The sequence below is a fragment of the Asterias amurensis genome, chromosome 9 (genome assembly GCF_032118995.1).
Source record: "Asterias amurensis chromosome 9, ASM3211899v1".
NCBI lineage: Eukaryota > Metazoa > Echinodermata > Asteroidea > Forcipulatida > Asteriidae > Asterias > Asterias amurensis.
In genome coordinates this window covers 11,936,873-11,952,907 of record NC_092656.1, presented here as the reverse complement: position 1 = coordinate 11,952,907, position 16,035 = coordinate 11,936,873, and the positions used below count along the sequence as shown (strand labels likewise).

The following is a 16,035-nucleotide window of genomic DNA, read 5'->3' as shown; positions in this document are numbered from 1 at the left end:
GTGAAATCCACCCCAGGTTCTTATAAAATACATGTACTTTATCAGGTCACCCCTAAGGGGCATATAAAAGCACCCAGTATATTTTTTCCTGCAAGGAACGTGTATGTGGAGCTAGTTGGTGTGTTCTTTCCAGCCATGCATATAACTCAATCCTTGAAATTGTCAACATCTGACTCATTTTCACGTATGACGTAGCGGGTCACAAATGAAAGTTAAAATCAAACAGCCAAACAATCATTGTGGGAACTGTGTCTGGTTCCAAGCTAAAAATCAGCTAATCTGCTGGCTGCTTAGCAGCTTTTGTTGTTACCTGATTATATTTGGGTATTCAGGATCAGATCCTTTGGAATCTTTCCACTTTCTGTACATGACGGAGGCATCAACGTTGGCAGGAGAGAATGTGTTGGGCTCGTTAAGGAGTGATATGACGCTAAGTAGAATTGTTCTGCCAGGAGTACAAAATAAAAAAATTAAAAAATGTTAGTGATACACATAAGGGTAGTAGGGTCATACATGAAACATTGTAGATTGGTTGTTGTTGCCAAAATGATCAAGAAAGATACAATAAAAATTACATGTGAAAGTTTCAGCTCAATACAGTGTCTACTTGCTGAGAAAAGGGCAAAATCACTGTCACGGTATTTTCACAAGAACCCTAAATCCAAACGCGTTTAGCGAGGTGACATCATATACTAACATGACCAGCTGGCCGCAGCATTCGCGAACGGACACAAACCCTCAGAAATCTGAAAAAGGCTTCATGTATAAATTGTTTCTCAGATTTAAATGTTGTAGGTGAAAACAATTATCCATATTACTTCAAAGGGAATTCTTTTCCAAAATAGTTTAAAAAATCAAAAATCAAAACTTAAATCAAAATATTTATAGCCCATAAATCCACCCCATTTTGCTCGTGGGTTTTATCGCATGGCATTTACTAAAAAAAAAATTTGTAAGTACTGTAAGATAAACATTCGTCTGCAAGACACCAAGGTCCATACAAGTCTTGCAGATGAGACTTAATCCTAATCCTAAGAACATTTTGTCTCCTTCACCTCCTTGCAAACTAATAATCCAGAATGAATTTAATGTGAGGCCGGTCGCATTTGCTCTTACGCTGTCAGACCATTAACAAGATGACACAATCACTCTAATATAATTCATCACACGTTTCTCTTCTCTGGTATTATTGTTGTTGATAGTTCTCATTTGACTCCAGAGTGATTTAGTTTCTCGAGACGTCACACTCGGCTTGGTGCTACTGGCCAGCTTGATTGGATTAAGGACATTCAGTGAGCAAGAAAAGGCAAAGTGGCTACGAGAGAATGCAAAAAGGCAAACTTAATAACTGCCACTGTGCATGTAACAACCATCTGGGGCCCCGGACAATTGTTCAGTACATGAGGTTAGTTTTTCAATAAGAGGTTTTTTCTTGAGATTGGATTTTGAGCATCGAGGCTGCAGTGCACGTTGTCTGCAATTGTATTGGAAGGACTAAGGAGACGGTTCTGAATACACATGAGACACTTAGAGTGGTGGTCATGTACATTTACAATGTAATGCATGACAATTGACATTACCATGATGTGGAATTGATGGTTTTCGTAGAATGTGCAGATTGCCAGAGTTAACTCTTTTGTTTAGCGTAAACTTCTTTTCTTTCAGGTGTTAGTCCATCCAACGCAGATTTACATTATCTCTTCATGTCTACTCAACAAAAGATATTTACACATGGTGCTACCGCCAACCTCATCTGATTGAACATTTTTGGTTACCTCAGATTTCCACGTACATTGTAATATTCTTTAACGTGCGAAGAAAACAACACTGGCACTTTTTAAAGACATTATTTTGATAATAAATGAGTAACTCTTATATAGCGCATTTCACAATAACCGTATCAATGCGCTTTACATTAGTGCCCTGGTCATAGGGCCAATAACATCCCATTTAATGTTTCACAGCTCCCTTGGGAGTATACAACCTGGACAACAGTTTATACCGCTCCAAAGGCTTTTTCATTCACAATATCAATCTCCACCCTCGCAGGTATCCATTTATACCCCTGGGTGAAGAGAAGCAATTATAGTAAAGTATCTTGCTCAAGGACACAAGTGTCACGACCGAGATTCGAACCAACACTCTGGTGACTTAACACCAGAACTTGAATTTGATGCTCTTACAATGTATAACCACTCGGCCATGACACTCTACAAAGTACATTGCAATGTTTTTTTAACATGTGATTTTGCGCAAGACTTGAACAGTCTATCTGGTGAGCATGTTTGTGCTTATGACCAGCAAGATCCGCTATTTATACCTGACACTTTGTGTGGGGTTCCATCTTTCCGAGGGTAGTTCGCCACTCTGTGGGTCATCCACAGGGGGATGAAGGATGGATATGCATACGTCACCGGTTTGCTGAATGACAAACACAAGACAATATTTACAAATTACAACAAGGATTTTAACAGTACGAATAGAACTTTTAATAAGTTCATTGTTTCTTAAAAACAATTATCAAAGAAGAAACAGGATACTTTGGAAGTTTGATATACCTGGGGTGGATTTCACAAAGAGTTAAGATTAGTCTTACATGTATCTCTTGTTAGGACGAGTGTCTTGTCCTAACTTACATGTAGGACTAGCCATACGTTTTTAATATTCCTAACTCTTTGTGAAATCGACCCCTGAGCCCATACAGAGCTGTACACAAAATTATTATTTACATTATGTAACAACTTTCTTGTAAACAAGTACGATACTAGGATACTACTTCTTGGTGGTTCAAGCAGAGTGAGATTCGAACATCACAGAAACATATTTAATAAATTTAACCCAAATACTATGACAATTAACTAATTATTTCGTTACAGAAATATGAATGCATTAAGTTTCTAAGGTTTTTGTATTAATTTACACCCAACTCCACCCCTTTTGTATCACCTCTTGAAGACTAGGCCTAGATTGAAGACTACTTAAGGCTGATTCATACTTCCGAATGCGAATTTCATACTTCCGAATTTCCGAATGCGGATGCATTACAAGTTTTGACGTCACAGAGCTGTTTTTGCAGCGATTGTTTTGCAAGAGTAAAGCACATTTCAACTGATGTAAATACTTCCTGTGCGAATTTGTGAATCAAAATTCGCTTCGCATTCGATGGAAATATCAATCGGGCTTTAGTCTCCATTTGACTTTTACTTGGAAGCAATACCTTTGTGGAATGTTTCATACCCTCTACCAGCTAAAAGCCAAAAGAAGAAAAAAAAGCCTGAGACCTACAAAAACCCTATCGCTGTGACAGGCCGGGTGAAGGTCAGTGCACTGTAAGCCTGGGCGAATTATTCGAATATCCGGTTAATGGCGAATAGGTTTTCCTATCCGTAACCGCGAATGCCTTTTTTTTCTTAACCGGATATCCGCATAGGGCGCGAATACCTATTTACAAACCGGATAATTCTGTAATTACAACCGAGTAACCGGATATTCTTTAATATCCGAATATCCGCGGACGTCGGGCCACAACTGATATGAATGTTTTGTCTGAATTCTTATGAGACTTCTATTAAAAGACAGCATAAAACAGCATAAATTAAGTATTTAACTTTGCTCACCTCCGTGAAGAGTTAAAACAATGACATTTCACACGTAATTTGTTCAAAGATTACAAAAGTTTTCCTTCACGTAGAGTCAATCACGATCAAAACAAAAAGCAAATCGCCATCTTTAAATTAGATCCGGTCATTATTATGAATGAACCGAGTGACACTGTCTAAAACTAATATCAATCCGCCCATAAGATCTCATTCACAAACGAACAGCGCCCTCTAGCGGCAAAAAAAATAAAATAAAATTATTATTTTATTTTTTTTTTTTAAATAGCGCCCTCTTGCGGCGAAAAAGCTATTCGAATATCCGGTTAATTTCGGATAGTTGGCCAGCGGTATCCGAATAACAAAATTTCACTATTCGCCCAGCACTAGTGCACTGCATTGTATCTTACTCTTTTAAAGAGATCGTACATACTTGTGTGATCGAGATAAAAGCACTCAAGGTAATAGTGCTAGGAACAGAGGAGATTGACAAAGTCAACACTACAAGGTGCTAAACAGCAGACCGTAATTTGAAAGTGTGAAGATCTGTGTTTCTTTAAGGATCTGCAGGCCGATGGATAATTAGATTACAATACAATGTAAAAAAGATCCTTTCAAATTATAACAGCGACAACCTATAGACTGAGATGGGTGTTACTATTAAATACAAGAGGTGTTTCAGAACAAAAATTCAAAATTATTATTATCTGATTTTCAAGAGGCAATGCATTTTTTCTCCCAGATCAATGTGGCACTACGAGCAGTGGGAATTGTGGACTGAGTAAATTGGACAAAATGCGTACACTCCAAGTGGGTGTGACATTTGTAAAAGTGCACTTGAAACGCGAAGTCGTAATAATAAACAGTGACAATTAAAGGAACACGTTGTCTTGGATCGGGCGGGTTGGTCTTGAAAAGCGTTTGAACCCGTTTGTTATGAAATGCAAATGGTAAATGGTAAGATAGATAATTTAAAAGTAGAATAAAATGGTCCACACAAACATGCCTCGAAACTGCACGGTTTTCCTTTTACGCCGCAAAGAAACACGGTCGGCCATTTTGTGGAGTCAATTTTTACTCCATAAAATGGCCAATCGTGTTAGTTCGCGACGTAAAAGGAAAATGTGCAATTCTGAGTGATACTTTTGTGGATCATTACATTCTACTTTTAAAAAAATCTTTCTAACCACAATGTACTTATTAAAAATAAAGCATAAACAAACAACATTTTTCAAAGACCAACTCGTCCAATCCAAGCCAACGTGTCCCTTTAACATGTTTAAGTCTGTCCATTACATTTTGAGCATTTCACATTTGATGGAAGGTGAACAGTGGTTTATTAAAGTGTAATACTCACATCGTAAATGTTAGGGTGCCACATTTTTGTGGTAAACTTGAATGTTGGCGGTGAATAAGGATAGTCGTGTGGAAACTTCATTTTTGCCTGCGGAAATAAAATAAAAACAAGCAATAAATAGTAAACAGCTACGTATTTGAGCAGAATTGTTAACGGTTATTGTCTATTTTACTTATTTTTAATGTGATATTTTCACACTTTTTTGTTAATTATCGAACAACAAATTAGGCCCTAACCTCACAGTTTTGATTTAACTACACTTCTGCCATCCATGGCATGCGTCTAAAAGACAATACTTTGACGTCATTCGTGTGATGCTTTTAAAAAACAAATACCTCTTACAAGTTGCAACAAAGCAGAACAAATGGAGCTCACAAAAAAAAAAAATGATGCGGGTGAATGATGACATAAAATGGCTTTTGGCAAATCTTTCTGAAAACCTTTGAAGATGGACATTTAAATCTTACCAATTTTGTGCACATCCTTAAGAAACCCAATTACATACATGTACGCATGGAGCAATAAACTAGATTATTGCTCAATGATACATGAACACACATGTTGTACAGTACATGTACAACAATGTATGTGGTAAGTGAAATCCCAAATAGCAATCAAGGTGAGGTTTAAAATAATAACCACTGGGTGAGCCGGTTGTTTTCTTTTCCAGTGGAATCAAAACTGAAACCCTCCTGTTTCAATAGACATTTATCTTCTGATCCACATGGGGTGGCTCTATAACGGACTATGGTTTTGGTACAAGAAAAACACAAACAAACAGTCTTTTCTTTTGTATCAAATTGTAACCATGATGTCTGTCTAAGGTAGATTTTTAGATTCAGTAACCAATATGGTGAATAAAAAATAGTACAGAAATACAGTTTAATTTCTATCATAATATTATTGGTTTTAGGATTGTTTTTGTTTCAAAGTATTGCGTGTCACACACTCCAGTAATTTATAATCAGTCTTACATATAATGTAAATTTTCAATGCACATAAAACAATAAATCTAGATACAAGCTTCATTAAAAAGGTGCTGACATTTTCAAGAGTACACAGTGTCGTTTATTTTAGGTTATTGGTTTTATTGGTTTGCGGTTACACCATGTGAGTATCTACTTGCCAGGTAGAGTTTGTTCTTAGAGAACTGTGCTTAATTCTACTATCGCGGAGTAGATTATTTGGGTGTACGGGAGACTTCTCAGTTCTGAAAAGAACTGTTCTGCTTATTAACTATTACCTGGGCGGATAGTATAGAAATAGGCTAGGACTACTACTTTAGCTTATAGGATCGTAATTAACTGTACTACCGCTGAGTCAGTTCTTGGGTTGGTCTCACTGTTTCGACTAGCTTGCTCAAGTCATCGTCAGGCGACAGTTATTGGTTTTGTTTCAATTTAAGCGTACACAGTCGGTGGATTTCCTTCCTCCACTGTTGTCCTTTCTCTACGATTATAGTCAGTCTACTCTCATGTACACTGTACACTGTATTGTGTAGATTTAAAATGCACATAAACTAATAAATCTATACAAACTTTATTGAAAAGGGTGCTGACATTTCCGTGAGTATGGTGACATGGATGATGCACAGTACAATGTATACTTATCATGGTGGCTCTAACAACAGGTGCAAGTTTTGTTATCCATGGAATGGGCTGGACAGAGCAATGAGGCATTTAATAGCAACCAAGTGCAAATGGTTGTAGATTACAATACAAAATGATAATATTGGGACTAGGGTCGCCTGAGCTGAAGTGGAAGCCTGAGTTGTAATGTTGCAGACAGCCTAGGATTTTACTCCTTGATGAAAACGACAGGTGAGTTGGGTCACTTGGCCCCATAGAAATGAAAATTCACAGGTAGGCCTATAATATGCAGGAATTTCATTACCTTATTGCATACTGCGTACCATGAATATACCATGGTTTAAAAAAAATTGCAAAATTTCTTTTCGAAATATAAAGTATGGCAACAACTCCAGCTGAGTGAGCCCCCAGTACAATTTGAGGATGAAGCTGCCACGGACGCACGTCTTTGCCGAATGATGATGATGATGATGATGATGATTTTGGGTGGGTCCAAGTGCAACAAGTATCAAGAAATCCATTTTGATGCAGATGAATGTTTGATACAAATATTCCTTTGATAAAAGATATCTCATGCTCCAGTAATTAATGTTGTGCTATAGTCGTTTTGTAACTAACCAAGTGTTGCCAATCAAGGCTAGCACTAAAAAGAGGGCGCCGAGCAAGTGTTTCTAAGGTTGGTCTGAATTGGCAGCTACAGCTACATACGTACATGTAGGGCTACAGCTGGATTTCTGTTTCATCATGCGTTGAGATTTCTTTGTTTGTTTATTTGTTTGTAAACGCCAAGCTGGTAACACCCAATCCAGACCCTCTCAACGTCTATTATTATGAACTGCACAAATCAAGAAATTGTGAGCAACACCCTCATTAAAAAATATAAAAAAATGTTTTAACAAAAGCCGTGGCTGTAGAAGCTAATTTGGATACAGCCTTAAATCCTACAGTTGGTCACAGGGGAAAAATTGGAAGCAAAATGGTGGTGTTTTTAATGTATGTGACTAAATAATACAGAACCCATGATTTATATGTTGTACTGTTCCACCTCCGCTGCAGTTTCGCACCTAGGGATTTTTTTTTTTTTTTACAGTGAATTGACTTGACCTAGCACTAGAAGTAGATTGCATGGTGAAAAACATGACAATGTGTGAAACTTGGTGTCTAAAATACATTTGATCACAATTTACATAGTTTATGATCACCATTTAATAGTAATGTTGAGAGCCAGACTTTCAGCAGGTTTTTGAGCTTGGTTTACAGGTTTCAGCAAGAAGTATTTGTACAAGAAATGAAATGCACACAAACTAAATAATGTACATAGTTTCACAGCCCTGACATTAATATGGATTCCACAAAAAAAAAACTCATACACGCAAACCAAAATAAATTGGATAAAACCAGAAAATTTGGCCAACAAATTATTATGTGTACATACATCGTACATTTGTGTACCCTTCATCTATAACTTGGGTCCACTTCATTAGTTGCTTACGCACAAACGATTTTACAATCTAGCTGAAGCTCATACGAAGCAAACCAAAATAAATTGGATAAAACCAGAAAATTTGGGCCAACAAATTATTATGTGTACATACATCATGTACATTTGTGTACCCTTCATCTATAACTTGGGTCCAGTTCATTAGTTGCTTACGCACAAACGATTTTACAATCTAGCTGAAGCACAAACAAAATCATAAAGAACGTGTAGGCCTACTGGTACCAGCAGAAGGTTACCAGACGCCTGGTCCCCCGCTTAATTTTCCTAGATGCAGAATCCTTAGAAGTACTGTAATCATTTCTGCTACAAAGCAGCTTACAAATAAATGCCCGTCTTTTAAATTTCCTTATTTATCATATTTTGTATAAAAACAAAGACGAGGGAATTGAAGCATAAAAACTTGATTATTGTAAGACCGAAACACCTTACTGGACCATCACTGTATCATCTTACACAGTGACATGCATCATAATGGGACTCTGTGTGTGTGGAGCTTCCCTTGTACAATTAAATTGTACCTCCTAGTAGGGTCATATCTTTGGATTCCGTGACCATTTTTTTGCTACCTTTTTTTCTCGATGGATTTGACTTCAGGAACCATTTAAAAGGAAAATTAGCTCCTATGAACCTCTGAAATGTGATAGGAACTTTTTTTATTGCGCAATATTCAAAATGGCCGTCGACGCCATCTTGAAAAACATAAATTGTAATAGCTCTGGCACCAGATGACCTAGATGGACAAAGGAAATGTCCTTTTCCACTATATCTGACATAACAAATACACTGGAGTGGTAATTGTAAGGTTTGGGGGCCATCTTGACCTCTAAATCCAATATGGCCGCCGGACGCCATCTTGAAAACATAAATTGTAATAGCTCTGGCACCAGATGACCTAGACGGACAAAGGAGATGTCCTTTTCCACTATATCTGGCATGACAAATACACTGGAGTGGTAATTGTAAGGTTTGGGGACCATCTTGACCTCTAAATCCAATATGGCCGCCGGAAGCCATCTTGAAAAGCATAACTTTCATTAGCTCTGGCACAAAGATGACCTATATAGACGGACAAAGAGATATCCTTTTCCACTATATCTGGCATGGGCCATGGCAAATACACTGAAGTGGTTATTGTAAGGTTTGGGGACCATCTTGACCTCGAAATCCAATATGGCCGCCGACGCCATCTTGAAAAACATAACTTTCATTAGCTCTGGCACGAGATGACCTAGAAGGACAAAAGGAGATATCCTTTTCCACTAGATCTGGCATGGCAAATACACTGGAGTGTTAATTATAAGGGACCATCTTGACCTCGAAATCCAATATGGCCACCGAACGCCATCTTCAAAATTTAAAATGTGAAAGCTGTGGCACAAGAAGAGCTATAAGAACAAATAGTGTGTCATTTCCCACTATTTCTGGCATTACAAACTAATTTTTAAATGTTTTTCATAGTTCTGGAGTCATCCTTACCTCTAAATCCAAGATTCACATCATAGCAGCTTCACTATCACAACCTATCTCACTTTTCACTTACGCTGCCGCTATCACTGTTGTCATGTGTCTGCGGGTTTGTTGGTAGGGACATGGATCAGGGAATGGGGGGCTTAGTATAACGGATTGGCAGACACAAGCCATTTGCAAGATGCAACCCATGGCCTATTGGTGAGGGGGTGACTTCTTAACTTAGTAAGTATGCACGCTCCAAGTGTGGACAGAGACTGTCCAAATCAGGCACAAGCCAAATAGTGCTCTTTTTCCTGCACTCTTCACTTGGCAGCTCGGACTTCTCCCAGGGTCTTGCTTTTACAATCGCCATACACGTATGACAAATTGCTCCAAATTGCTGATAATCTTTTGTGTCACAGGGAGCTGTTTAATACTGCTAGCAGGTCTTGTGCCTCTTTGGACTTTTCAACCCGATTGATCCATAGAAACCAGAGTTATTGTCACACCCAAAGAACATAAAGTGGTATGATGGAAGTGGCTTGATTAGCTGATGTTTGCGTTGTACACACACATGAGCCCTGATGTATTCTGAGAATTATATGCCACTTGTACAAAGTTGTCAGTGTTCTCAGTATCAAAAATGACTGCTTCTGAGTAGCCTTAAGAACAAAGCACAATGTAAATGGTGAATATGGCAGCGTCTGCCTCTGCATGGGCACAATATTAAGCTCTGGCATCAGACTGCCTGCGAGATTCTTAGCAGTGCTGCCTACTACACGTAGATGATCTCAATACTGGTTGACTCTGCTGTTCTCAGGAAAGCTTCTTGGAGGAAAACTTGAAGGCGGATATTGCCTTGTTCTCACGTGTGCTCAGGAGAGCATGGAAATCTTCTGATTTCATGAAAACATTGCTGATTGGCAGTTTGTCTTCAGTGGTAGGAATGGTCAAGCGCCATATGAGGCCCATATCGATGATCTATGTGAATACATCAGGCTCTGGAATGGCAATCGAAGTAAGATTTTTGCGGGAGCTTGCTTTTCTGTGTCTTACGCATGGTTCCATTGACGTTGAAGATTGCAAGGCACAACACGATGCTGCAGGATGTCTTCAAGATTGGGCACCACTCGTTTCGACCAGCCAGAGAACAGAGGCCAAAGCTTTACACTCCATTTCCTCCATCCTTACTGCAATTCTCGAGTTGAAAAGTTCTGATGCTTGCTATTTCGAGTCTTTGAAAGGAGTTGCTTTTCATTGTTTGGAATTGCCAGTCATCCAGATTTCAGCTTAGATTTCAGCTTAGAGCCCTTATTCATTGTTGGCTCTATCCAAATGTCAAGGGCGACACATGAATGGTTTTCCAATCATTGAGTGCGCAACATACCATATTCCTTGAATGCAGCCTGGTCTTCAGGAAGGGTATCAAGTACTGCCGTAAAATCGAGAAGATGCCGACCATACGTGTCATTGTCATAGATTCACATCCATGGAAGCATGAGGTTGAGTGAAGACTTGAACTCGTAAAATCGGGAAGATGCCGACCATACGTGTCATTGTCATAGATTCACATCCATGGAAGCATGAGGTTGAGTGAAGACTTGAACTCTGTCCAGTTGCTTGTTTTGAGTCAGAATCTCCACCATTTCCATGAAGGAAATCCAGTATTCTGCTTGTTGGGAACCCTCAAAGTCCTTGAAGAGAGTGTCAACTACAATCATGTAGGTCAATCAGATCAGCATTGTACTTAAGTTCATCATGTGAATCTGAAAGTTCTTGAACACTGTTTGAAAGTCGGAGCTTAGCAAGAAAGCCTCAATACGCTTAGCAAATACGCTTCAAGTCATGTGTTTTTGTCCTGGCATGACGGAACAGTCTCGTAGTAGAGTTATACAGGCATCGAACCCGCTCTTTTCCCACGAAGGGCCCGAATAACAGAACCATCTGCAATGACACCCGCTGCAACCAAAACATCTAAGATGCCAGATCCCTTTAAACCTCTTGAATATAGCGTAGATGAGTGACATATTTATGTGGAAAGGTCCCGTGAAAGGTATGATTTTGTGGAAAGTTTACAGGATGGTCACCAACAATTATTGCGAAAGGCATTTTTTTTCTCTTTGATTGGCTTTCCAAGTTTACACATCACATCAAATAAATCGTCTTATCAAGTGGGTTGGGGTAAGTCGTATGAAATTGCTCGACTTTCCTCTGGTTTTGGCTGAAGCCCTGAAAACCCTGGCACAGTCTGTTCTTCTGGTTTAGGTCTCACTTGGTCATCTTTGGCCCTGGGCCAATGCAAGGATTACACGGCGAGTTCTTTGCCCGTATGTATCGAGAGTGCTTGAATCAGTTAAAATCAGTTGTAATGCCAGAAATAGTGGACAATTACACCATATTTGTTTGTACAGCTCTTCTTGTGCCTGAGCTATTACAATTCATAATTTGTAAGATGGTGACAGCGGCCATCTTGGATTTGGGGTTTAGGATGATCCCCACACTCTACAATAACCGTTCCAGTAGACTTGTAATGCCAAATTTAGTGGAAAATGACATATCTTTTGTCTATCTAGGTCATCTGGTGCGATAGCTAATGAAAGTTATGTTTTTTAAGATGCCATCCGGCGGCCATATTGGATTTCGAGGTCAAGATGGTCCCCAAACCTTACAATAACCACTCCAGTGTATTTGCCATGCCAGATATAGTGGAAAAGGATATCTCCTTTGTCCGTCTAGGTCATCTGGTGCCAGAGCTAACAAAAGTTATGGTTTTCAAGATGGCGTCCGGCGGCCATATTGGATTTAGAGGTCAAGATGGTCCCTAAACCTAACAATAACCACTCCAGTGTATTTGTCATGCCAGATATAGTGGAAAAGGACATCTCCTTTGTCCATCTAGGTCATCTGGTGCCAGAGCTATTACAATTTATGTTTTTCAAGATGGCGTCGGCGGCCATTTTGAATATTGCGCAATAAAAAAAGTTCCTATCACATTTCAGAGGTTCATAGGAGCTAATTTTCCTTTTAAATGGTTCCTGAAGCCAAATCCATCGAGAAAAAAAGGTAGCAAAAAAATGGTCACGGAATCCAAAGATATGACCCTACTATCCAGTATGATTCATACAACACACACACACACAGGGATAGTTTGATCAACACTATGAATCATCATTCTTCTGCCCTAGCACCAAGGTGTGCTCTCTATCCCTGCCACCTCCATGGTCAAACAACCTTGATGATTGGGTCAAGTGGACAATGAATCTTGGTCCGAAATAAGATGGACAACTTGCAGCTGATCCCGTGGTAAACATCAAAACTTTACCTCGGGAGGTAATTAATCAAATAACATAGCAGCAGAATTCCTTCTTTTGTTCCTGCAGTAATTTTACCCCACCCAAAAAAAAAAAAGAAAAAAAAAAAGGTCCCAATATAGTGCCCTGAGGCACTTGTATCCTGTTACAGACATCCAAACTGGTGTATTCTAAAATTTCCATTTATTTTACAACACATGCTTTCGAAACCCCCTACGAGCATGACAGCACTGAATATTACATGTAATGTACAATGTACAAATGTCAGATTTCAAAGGGAACATTTTGATGTAAATCTCCGGGTATTTGATATGCAAGACGTGCCCTTTTCCGATTTCCAGTGGGGCCCTGAACGCATTTTTTGAAAAATTTTCACTAATGCACACACAGGAATGAAAACAATCTCATAACCCCTGGTCTTGGCATGGCATTGTTTTCACATGTTTATGTAATTTACCATGTAAACCTGGAGAAAAAAGACAAGCTACCAAAAAGAAAACTTGAACTGATTTATTGAACTAAAAAAAAACAATTTTCTAATGGCGGAAAAATGCAAGACATCGGGGCCCAACTTCATGGCTCTGCTTACCACCGAATTCTGCACTTACGATCACCATTCTCAGCTTGATGTACAAGCTTGCGCCAAACTTGTGCGCTAGCTGTGGCGAAGATGCCTCGAGTTACAAGCAGCACACACGCAAACAAGCAAAAAAAATATTTCCCCACTAACCTATGAAATACACTTGACGAACAATGTTAGCTCAGAGTTCACTGCTTCCACAAACACTGATTCTTTGCTTAAAGACAATGGACACTATTGGTAATTGTCAAAGACCAGTCTTCTCACTTGGTGTATCTCAACATATGCACAAAATAACCAACCTGTGAAAATTTGAGCTCAATTGGTCGTCAACGTTGCAAGATAATAATGAAAAGAATAAACCCCTTGTCACGAAATGTTGTGAGCGATTAGATCATTGATTTCGAGACCTCAAATTCTAAATCTGAGGTTTCGAAATCAATCTGCCCGAAAATTACTTCATAATCGAAAACTATGTTACTTCAGAGGGAGCCGTTTTCTCATAATGTTTTATACTACCAAAAGCTCTCCATTACTCAATACCAAGTAAGGTTTTATGCTACATTACATATTTTGAGTAATTACCAATAGTGTCCACTGCCTTTAATGGTAAAAAGCAGAGCCATGCAATTTGGCCCACTTTAAATGATCAACTCGTGGATGTCAAGTACCTTTCCGCAATGGGTTTACATGTAGGCCTACAGAAACTGGAGAGGCCAACAGTGAGCATACACATGCAGCAAGCATACATGTATTGAGATTCTCACAGTTCAAGGAGGCCATTCAGGATCTTGTCAAAATTGTTCCAAAGTGTGGGAAAGTGTGAAGAAATAAATTGAAGATAGAAATTCAATTTTTAGATGTGGGACAAAAACTTCAAAAAATTAGCATTAAAGGGCGCACTGGTATCAAAAGAAAAAGAAGACAAAATATCCAGGCCAATCTGGCCAGGATCTCAATGTAATAGCCTACATATAATCAAAAACTTCCCAAAAGAGAAGATGCCGGACAGGTTTTGTAGCAATGTGCATCCCATTTGTTAGATTAGCTGAAAATTACCTAAGAACTAGAGGGCGCACTGGCCTATATACGCACCCCGGATGCGCGCAGGTGGCCATTTTCTATGTTGACAACACAGCCATCTCACAGCGTGTGTTTGTGCGGCCATTTTATAAATTGAACAGCATCGCGTGAGCGTTCAACCAAAAAAACTCAAACGTGTAATTTCATATTCAACGCGCTTACAGAATGGCGCGCTTGTCATCTTGCGGTTCTGTCGCGTTTGTGCAAGCAGCATCACCAGTGGGCCCTCTAGTTCTTATATATAACTCTATTGTTTACATGTACATTCTCCATGCATAACTTTACATGAGATGAAATACATACACCAATGGCATTCTTAGTCATGCAATGGTTGGGATCATAACAGTTGATTTGTGTACAATGGTATGCTTGATGACTAGGGTACAACCCCGATGACATTCCTATGACCCCGATAATATTCAGCGTACCACTCGGTGGTAGCAACATGGGTGGAGTATGACACATTGACATAATCAAAATATACGACAATGAATCAGGCACTGTGCAGAACATAACAACAACTTCTGATAATGTACGTACACGTAATATCAGTTTTATATTATTTGCAGTGTGTTTTTAGGCATTCACTGATCTCTGTGTTTATAATCAGTCAAGGACTTGTTTACTGTCATCATTCAATATTCAGTATAACAAATGAAGTATTACAAATGAAGTGTGGGTATGTAATATTGTGTATTGCATGTCTAATGCAAGGAAATTTCCCCCCAGTTAAACCAATAAACTGAATTGAATTGATTAATTTCAGCTGTGTAACAATACTTTTTTTTAATCTTTTTTTTATTATAGGTTTTCTCGGTCAATTTCGAAATCGAATGCTACTGAAAAAGGTCATTCGATTTCGTTTTATGTAATGTTGCGTCATTCGATTTACCGAAATAGTCATTCAATTTAAAATTCATCAAAGCAGCATTCAAATTCACAGACGCTTCTTGAGGCGGGTGTGTCACGAAAAAGAATGACGGTACGCTAAATTGAACAGAGTGCTAAAGGAGTTTGACTCGACTCTAAACGAAATTGAATGGCCGAATTCTGAATTTGAAATGCAAAGTTACAACTGGAGAGGCAAAACAGCTTTAATTCAAACGCATGAAAATGAAATTGACTGCTCATTTGCCGAATTTGACCGAGAAAACCTATATTATTATTACTATTATTATTATTATTATTATTTTTCTTTTTTTTTTACTTCTCTAAAAAAGGTAGCATTTCCCACAAAGTAACGGATGCTGAATTGGCGGCTAGAGTTGTGGCCCTGGCTTGACTGCCGCATCATCATGCTTTGAAGTGTAAGGCAGCTGACAATTCGGATACGGCCCACCTCTACATACACGATGTATGATGGTGCACACGTCATAGGCAAGAGGACACAAGTACCTGAAATAAGCTTGGCGAACGAGGTGATGACTTGCAACCTTATATATAAGGTAAAATGACCTACGTTGTTAGGGTACAAAATAACCAAATTACAGCCAGAGAACAATAAGGCTGCTATAATACACGTATTTTACAGCCAATATATTATAAGGCATACACTGTACATAGTTCTGT

At 38.8% G+C, this 16,035-nt stretch overlaps 1 protein-coding gene across 1 annotated transcript in view; it reads right to left on the bottom strand.

The window, feature by feature from the left end:
* Positions 1–16,035, bottom strand: part of LOC139941537 (ubiquitin-conjugating enzyme E2 R2-like) — a 31,132-nt gene that overhangs the window by 4,958 nt on the left and 10,139 nt on the right. The window contains exons 2-4 of the mRNA XM_071938082.1: positions 4,954–5,040; positions 2,321–2,421; positions 311–445 (exon numbers count right to left, since the gene is read on the bottom strand). Of these exons, the coding sequence (XP_071794183.1) occupies positions 311–445; positions 2,321–2,421; positions 4,954–5,040 (323 nt within the window). The remainder of the gene's footprint in view (positions 1–310; positions 446–2,320; positions 2,422–4,953; positions 5,041–16,035) is intronic.